The 9,214-nt window shown below is 34.8% G+C and overlaps 1 protein-coding gene across 1 annotated transcript; it reads right to left on the reverse strand.

The window, feature by feature from the left end:
* Positions 1 to 1,421: 1,421 nt before the first annotated feature.
* Positions 1,422 to 7,209, reverse strand: LOC102599012 (uncharacterized). The gene is made up of 8 exons (XM_006342865.2): positions 7,003 to 7,209; positions 6,081 to 6,396; positions 5,046 to 5,243; positions 4,693 to 4,965; positions 4,167 to 4,269; positions 3,880 to 3,998; positions 2,833 to 3,009; positions 1,422 to 2,531 (listed from the first exon to the last, which is right to left on the reverse strand). The coding sequence occupies exons 2-8, from the start codon at positions 6,381 to 6,383 to the stop codon at positions 1,731 to 1,733; spliced, it is 1,974 nt and encodes a 657-aa protein (XP_006342927.1). The 5' UTR covers positions 6,384 to 6,396; positions 7,003 to 7,209; the 3' UTR covers positions 1,422 to 1,730.
* Positions 7,210 to 9,214: the final 2,005 nt, after the last annotated feature.

Consider the following 9,214-nt stretch of genomic DNA (forward strand, 5'->3'; position numbering starts at 1 on the left):
ACTCTTATCTCGAAGAATAACTTAACAATTTTCATTTATATAGTTCATCTTAAATTATAATAGAAGTTTTTTTTTTTTTTAAATAATCGGGGGTAGGCCGCCGTATAAGAAAGGATTATAATGTGGGGAATCAAATTCTCACTATCAAAACTAAAGTTCAGATAATCAATTAACTGAGCTATTATGATTTCTCATGTCAGGAGTTTGCTTACTTAAAAAAGGAAGAATTAAAAATGTCAAGAACAAACAAATAGACTAGGAAGATGTGGGGGACTAATTGGGATAACAAATTAGTCAATAAAAATGACCCACACATGGAGTATTTATTAGTGTACCTTCCAGAAATATCTCATGAGTTATTTCTTCTATGATTCAATTCAACCTTCACTCACATGTCTTTTATAGGACAAGAAATTAATGATTGACATGAAAACACAGACATACTAATTCACACTTTTTTGTGCACTATTGCCATGTTCTTATTAATATTTCAGAAAAAGAAAAGATATATATAAAAATAAAAATAAAAAGGAGATGTTTTGCCTCAATTTGCAGTTGAAATTGTCACTTAATTTAAAACAAAATATTATTTCTATAAGCAAATGAGTTGCGCAAATGCAATTTGTTTCTAGATGATTATATTACCATTCTATATGATTTAATGTAAGGAAAAAAATACCTACAACCTATCATAATTCATATGTAACTTAAATCCTTCCATATATATCCATAAGATAAGATGTGAGGTATATACCTTTCTCACGCAAGTTGCGAATTATGTCAGATCTAAACCACATGATATAATATTCTCTTATTGAAATACTTTTTATATACAATGAGGTTAAATTTCACAAACAATTATTTTTTAGTTCTCATAATTCAAAAATAGTCAATATCTTGAAGTTTCAAAATTCACGAATAAAATTCTGAAACAGTGACATTAAAAAAAGACATGGTTGAAAAATGACAAATAATTCACTATTTCTACGACCCACAACGTTCGAGCAGTGGTGACATTTTGACCAAGTATTGCACTCAATAACAAGGGAGATTTGAGATGCTTTAAATCACAATTAATGAAGCAGTGGGGTTCACATTGTTACAATTATAAACGTTGCTTAATGGAAAATTCACACCAATAATTGCTAAAGATGATTGCACGTTGCTCTTAAGTCAATCACCACTTGATCACAATCCAAGTAAAAGTGTTCTTTTTACTTGTCCATTATATTAAAAATAGATGTTCACTTTTATTTATCTAATTTAAAATAATTTACTATTTTATCCTTATTACTCCATGTATACTATCCATTTTTCAGAACATTGAATTTATTACATTCAGTGAATGATAAAGTAAAACTGTCATTTTATTTATTAGTACTTTTAAAGAAATGTGTCACAAGTAAAAAATAAACGGAGGGTAACGAAACTTTTGGCTGATTTAAACATCTTGCCTCCTGTATCTAATATTTAAATCTTATGCTAACAAAATGTTCTATTAAAGAATAAAAACTCTTCCAAGATATATACATCAATCTAAACACCTTTAAGGCTGTGTCAAGGTTTAGCTAAAGAGAAACTCATCAGTAAGCAACCCCTGACTAGGCTGCAACCATTGACCCCGAGCTCTACAATCATGAAAATTGAAAGGAAAAAAAAATGCTACGATACAAGCGACAAGGGCCTGGTTTCGAGTTTTTTCTTTCATGCCATACGAAACCAATATCCCATCACTGACACTGAACCTCAGATTCCATTGATTTGTCACAAGCATCGTTGTTCTCAAGATCCCTAATTAGTTTCTCTATCTGCCTTCTATAAACCGGCATGAAATGATCACTGATCATAGTTTGTGACAGCCTTATTTTACTGTACAATGATCTCGGAGTGAGAAAGATACCAACCTTTGTATCCTTGGGTTGGTTATGGTCCTCACTCAATGTATCGCTGTCACTTTCATGATCGACTTCCTCAGAGAGGAGAGTAACTATATGCATTATCTTTCCAGGAGGAAAGAATCTGTGCACCTCCTTTGTGTTTGGAACAGAGCTTTCACTTGAGCTCTGACCTGACTCTGCAATGGCTGCTGCTTCTTCTTCCCTAATCTCCTTCGCGACATCAGTTTCCCCTTCAGACTGATCATACAGTTCATGCTCTAGTTGTTGCCACATCTCAACTTCTGTCATTCGGTCTTCAGGTCCATGTTCACTATCATCAAGATCGGGATCCAGGCTATTATGGATATTAATCCCATCTGCAAAAGATTGATCAATTTCCGAGTTCCACGTGACTCCCTCGGTTGAAGATACAGGAAGTTCCATCACAGTCGAACTTCTTGTCTCCTCGGATTCCACAATGAATGTTTCAGAATTTTCGCCGGAAGAAGTTCCACAGGAGATTTGCCGTTCTTCAGAATTAACCTGAATAGCTGTGGATCGACGTCTTGGACCCATGCATGACCATGATGACAGTTGCATGGCAGGTCGTGACAATGCTGCCTGGGCCATACTTTGCGCTCTCTTCATGACAACCTACGGATCACTGCCAATGTCAATCACCAATTCACCTCGACGACTGATAAATATGGTCAAATGACTCCAACAGAGTACAAGATACAAAATAAACAGAGCAAGAAACTCTACAGCACCACCCTATTGTCCCATCCTACATATTACAGACATCACCTTAAGTGAACTGACTATTAAACAGGTTCTCTTGATTATTGGTCAACCAAATCGTCAGACAAGTTCACTCATAACCAAACTATATTACAGCTACATTACTTCACAATGTAAGGGAGAACTGAAATAACAGAGTAAACTATTGTCACACCTGTGTACCACTGGAAACAGGCCGCAGTATTGCACCAGCACCTGCAACCTTAGCTTTAGCAGTGGCGATAGATGGAAGACGAGACCCCAGGGCTGATGCAGAACGATAAACAGTACTAAGAATCCTAGTATGCTCAATCTGATTTCTTAGATCGTTCAACCAAGCAGATGTTGTCACCTGCAACATGAAAAGAACAATCCCCTCTTGAGAGACCATACCTTAAAACTAATGAGGTGTTAGAAGCAGAGGTGCAATGTTGGTAAAAAGAACAAGCTTCCAGACGCTATTAAGAAAACTACGCACATAGTAGCAACACAAGGGATCATAATCAGAACCCTTTACTCTGAACCATCAGTGGTGTGTAAATTTGACAATCAAGATCACCAATGCAAACTATACCAATATATACCAAAGAGAATTAACTCAATTTCTCCAAAGGTGGAATAGACGAGTTTTTGGCCAAAAACTGAATCCTCTAGAAGTTTAGAAAGCAACAGCAGACACTAATCTAAATGGATCTTACACCAAAACGCAAATATAAGACAAACACATCAATTAATCAATGAATAACAATGCATCAACCCTGAACTAATTAAGGTCGGCTAGCAAGAATAGGATGGATTAGAAGATAAGACCAACATCATCTGGCTAGAGGATGTAGTATTAGAGTGATATTTGCTAACTCTTGTATCTCTATGATGTATACATTGGGAGAGAGTCCTTGTCCAAGGTATACCATAAAAGGTTCTCCGGCTGCATAGTTCAGACAATTGATTCCATTGAAAGAAGAATAACTGGAAAAAGAACTGTGACTAGTATTCAAATTCATATTCACCCAAACATGACAACCAAAAGTTTGAAGTGCAAGATACGTCCAACATCAGGACAAAACATACTAGTCCACCAACCAAGGAAACAGGTTGCTAGTCCAGCAACAAAACCAAATATGCTAGTAACCTACCAAAGAAGGAAAAGACACCAACGGAAAGCACCAATTTGCACATAAAGCAACCACAGAAATTCTGTTAAGTAGATCCAGAAGTTAACCTCAGAACGCAAATCGTCCACTGAAGCAGCTGAAAATGTAGGGACCAAATCAGCTCCATTGATTACTGAGGTAATAAATTCACACCCCGATTCAGCTAATTCCCATGTCATACAGGCAGCTGCAAAGGATATTTCGCTAAGTGAGAACGACTGATGACAAGTGAACAAAATGGTAGAATGTGGATATATATATTTAAGCACATGCATACAATCGTAGGCAGATGACTAGAGTCAAATTAGAACATTCCAGATTGTATGCATAAGTTAACAAAAATTATATATGACACCTGGAGCAAATGCTACACAGGTAGCTGTTGACAGTTCCTTCTGCTCACGAAGTACATAAGTTAAAATAGCTGCAGTTCCTCCACCCAAGGAGTGTCCCACAATCTGTGCGCCAAAAGAAGATCAATTTTACAAGGTAATTAGCCAAAAAACACCATGAAGGCATTTGCAAGAAAGCCCCTAATAAAATAAGGTATATACACACTAATTGGAAAGGAATAGCAGACCTACCCTCCATGCAACTCACACCCCAAATAAAATCAATAGAGATGCAGATGCATGCCAAGAGAAAGAGAAGGATAAAGAGCAACAAAGTCCAAAAAAGAATAAAAACAAATTACTGGGGAATCAAGAAAATAGAGAATTAGTCACATGAAAAATATACCAGGTTGCAATGGAAAAGATCCACCCGATATGATTAATATTTTCAATTAAAAAAAACCAGAGAGAAACCTCCAACCCCAAGATAAAAACAGAAAAAGGAAGCAACCATGAAAGGAGGAGAAATGAGACTTAAATATCAAGCACCTTAAGTTTGTATTCAGGATAAATGCTAAGAGCTTTAAGAAGACAAGGCGTTGCAAGTTTTGCAATCCATCGAGCAGCCGCCACCATTCCACAATGTGCATAGCCTAACACCAAATTGCTAACTCCTCCCTCATGTACCATAGTGTGATGGAAAGGCACAACTGCACCAGTAGCAGCTGTCAAAGTATCTTTAATACTATGAGTTCCACGTATTACAAGGAGGAAAGATCTTGATCGGTGATCTGCGATTATTGTAAAAGCTGGCTTCAGAATCTGCATAATAAAATTTGTGCATTTAGAAGAAAGGAATATATATTTTAAGTTGGAGCTTGAGAATTTCGGACGCGACTTACTCCAGCTTTGGGTTCTTGTAGTAGTACACTTTCTTGGGAATAGCCTGTCTCCTCCAAGAATAATGGGAAAGGTTTTTTGGAGAAATGCCAACAAACTGTCAACAAGTGCAAGAGGCATTTAAGCTCTGCAGCAATATCAGAACCTTTTAACTGGGCACTGTCTTCGACACAGAATATGCTACTAACATGTATGTTTCCCTGCAGACATTACATGAACCTACTTAGTGACCAAGCTCGGTAAGTTAGTCCTAAGTCAAAATCAAGGTGGATACTAACACGACATAATTGAAAACAACATAAGACCAATATAAGTTTTGATAGTTCACTGTTGGGCAATTAAGTTAAAATGACACCTTCCTGGAGAAACTAATAGCTGCAGTAAAAAAATCTATTGCAAAAAGCATAGAAGTAACAATCAAAAGGAGGGAGCCCTCTCGAGGCACTTTTTCTCCTTGAGCCTACAGTATTTAGTTGTATGATGGTCACAGTCTACCAAGCTTACACGACTGTTGTTTTAAAGATAAAGGTTGATGTAACAAGAACTGAAATTGGAGGAACTAGGAACTAGTTATTATGAATAAAAAGAAATAAATAAGTAAAGAATCAATAAAGCATTAATATATAATAATTAAAAAGAAAATGAAATGAAAAAAAACAGGATAGAACCCTGAGTTCAGTCTCAGAAAAGCAACCAACAAGATCCAAAATCATCTGGCTAGATATTGTTGATAAATGCCTGTCTGGGTAGAAAGAAAGGAATGTGAAAATCTATTGGAAACAGGAACAAATTTTTTTTACAGGTGTTCTATATTGGACGTTTACAAACTGCTACTTGATCTAACATCTTCTTCCCCTTATTTTATTCCATGGTGCAATTATTTGCATACTGCATTCATGTTATATACCCCTTTCCAACATAGAGGCAACATAGTGCAATTATTTGCATATTTACTTAAACATATGATTGCATAAAGCACTTCCACATCAACCCAATGCCTTTACTGGGAACAAACTAAATAACTGATTCATGATTACCTGCTGCTTCAAAAGAAAACTGATGCCAAAAGCCAAATCCCCAATAGGCCACTTGCCCAGGGTCTCCGAGTAAGTAAACCTAAGAGTCTCGGACAATGTTGCAATTGTCTCCAACCATGTAGCAGGGGCCTGTATAAGTCTATTGGAAACCCTATTAACTCCTAGTAGAGCATGATCTTGGCCACTACTGCCACATTCATCGTCATCGTCATCCGTTGTTGGAGAAGATTGCAACTTCTTATTTAACGTATAATACAATAGCGCAGCAGCACCTGCTGCAGTGGCGATAGTTGCCGTCGCCATCAGTTTCCGAAACCTGGTTTTTAATAGCAAATACAGACAAAGTTCATTAGAATTCAATACATCTCTTTATAACAAAAACAAAATCTCATCTTTGCAGAATGACATAGAACCAACAACAACAACCCAGTGTAATCCCACAAGTGGGAGTCCGATGATAGTGAGATGTACGCAGACCTTACCCCTACACCTTTGCGAGGTAGATAGACTGTTTCTTAAAATGACAACAAAACATCAAGACATAGTACCAATGCACCACAATGTAAGTTTCTAATGATGTGTTCACTAAATAAAGTAACACAAGAGACGTAAAAGAACATTTTTTTCTCTAAGAAATGGCAAAACCTCTTGTTTGGAAAAAGTAAAACCCTAGATATTAAGAAAACAATCTCTTTTACTTCATCAACAAACTTTTCTTCCAATAAAGATTTCATTTTTCCTTATCATTAACCGTAACCATCCTCAAAAATCAACTACTAATAAGTAACGGAAATTAACCTGAACATGGTCACCATCTAACAGATTAAAAAAACAGTACTATAATCCAATAATTTAAGAGACAGAATAAATCAATTAGGGTGATTAAAGAATGGATTGAAAGCGTGATATTAGATTAAGGAACCTGCGGAGATCGATTGTAGCAGAAAAAATTGAATCTTGGGATGATTACTTCAATTGTAAGGAACTCAAAAACTTGGAGAACATAAGTACAGTATCGGAATTTTGACAAATTAAATAAAGTTGATGGCTTAAATGGGAAGTGGACTATCTCTTTCAAACTGAAACGAAACTTGTATCGGATTATTATGATTTAGAATTTGCGTACATAAACTGGGACCTTCTTAATTTTTCGGATTACAAAAAAAAAAAATCCTCGACAACGATGGTTTTATTTAATTTCTGGACACGTGGATTTTGCGGAATAAAATTACGCCCAAAGTAGACTAAATAAACCGACTCGGCCGCAGGAGTTGGTTTGACAATTGGAACAGATTCGGGAAGTAATATTAGGGATGTAAAATTAGTTTTGTTAAATTATGTTCAGATTATGTTTGGTTTCTTTGTTAACGTTTAGTTTATTTCGGAGTGCAGTTACAATCAATTTTAAAAGGCTTAGTTTAATGATAGAGAAGTCACTAATTAAATATATATATATATATATATATATATATATACGAGTATTGATATTTCTTGACACAAGTTAAAGATTTAGTCTAGTAGTTAAGGGTTTAGATTTAAGTCTTGATATGAATTTTTTTTTGGTTAGAAGTATTTCTCCTTGAATAGGGCTTTACGCAGTATGAATTTGAATTAATCAAACTTCAATGCGGATATCGAACTGAATAAGAAAAAATTACAACTACAAAATAGTTTTAATAAACAATATCATATTTCTCTCTCTTCTTTTCAATATGGTTAGTCGAATTCTCCCGATCAATCATCACTCGTATGTTTATTTCATTTCGGCTGGCAAAAAAAATAAAATGTTTAATTATAAATAGTAAAGTAATTATGAACTTAATCAATCAAAAAATGAAGTGGAGATCAATTTTGAAGAGATCTCTAGATACTATGTCTTTAAAACCTTTGTAAATTTTATTATATATGAACATGAATATTCATGATTCTTTTTATTCGAGAAATAAAAATGAGAAGGCTAATAAAGGAGATATTATATGCATCTTAAAACATTTTTATTATAAAAAAAGTCTCTCGTTGGACATGATAGTCAGTTACAATCGATAAACTAACGAAAGAAATGATTTGATTTATTCACATAGTTGAATTGGGTCTTATTCTTTCGATTCCTCGTTACATACTTCAATGAGAAAGGAAAAGAGCTTTGTTACATGCTTCTTTGGATATTTTCGATATCTTTGATCAGTTTGGATTTTACTAATTACGTAGAAGATGTTTGCCGTACTGCATAATTTTTCCTTATAAAAATGCATTTTGATACAATCGGTAAAATGTAGGTTTGAAATGTGGAGGAAGCCTCCGTATAATGGGCCTAAGTCCCAACTTAAAGTGGGCCGAACCTACTTCTTCTCAGATGGAATAGAGCCCAATTTAACTGGATCATCAACTGGGCCTAACTGGGTCGAAAGAAATGTTCAAATACCCACTTTTACACCGTTGATTAAAAAGGAATTTAATTACACAAATTTCATAGTATTAAGAGCTAATTACATCTTATTCTTACTCTTTTCTAATTTACAAAAAACTCTTAAATTTGGTGGAATCCGAATACATCCCAAAACGTCCCGATACATTGCGTCTTGGTTTTGGATACATCACTCAACGTCCTGATACATTGCATATGTCCCGATACATTGCGTAAAGTAATGTATCCGATCAATATATCACGTAAAATGATGTATCCGAGAATAGGGATTTTTGTAATTTTTTCAAATGGTAGAGAATTTTAGAAAATATGGTAAAATAAATTATTTATTTACGTATAAATGTTTTAAAAAAAATTAGCCACTATCTCAAAACTAAACAACATTTAACCACTCTTTAGTGAGAAATATATATTTAGACAAAAATAACTAAAATACAAAAAAAAAAAACTCAAAAGCAGAGTGTGTTGTTGTTACAAGTGAAATTTATCACATTATACTAGTGCTCGAGAAGTGAACTCCCCACGAATGAAATTCCAATAAGTGTTTTAGCGCTTCTGATTGAGAAAAACTTAACTTGTATGAAATTCTAACATGAGATTATAATACTATTACCTTAATCTTATTATCATTATCTTCACTTTTTTCCCCTTTGTCATGGTTTGGGGAAATGTTACTCTCTCAGTTTAAAACCATGAGATTGAAAAGATT

Source organism: Solanum tuberosum, unplaced genomic scaffold (genome assembly GCF_000226075.1).
Source record: "Solanum tuberosum cultivar DM 1-3 516 R44 unplaced genomic scaffold, SolTub_3.0 scf00040, whole genome shotgun sequence".
In the NCBI taxonomy this organism is placed as follows: domain Eukaryota; kingdom Viridiplantae; phylum Streptophyta; class Magnoliopsida; order Solanales; family Solanaceae; genus Solanum; species Solanum tuberosum.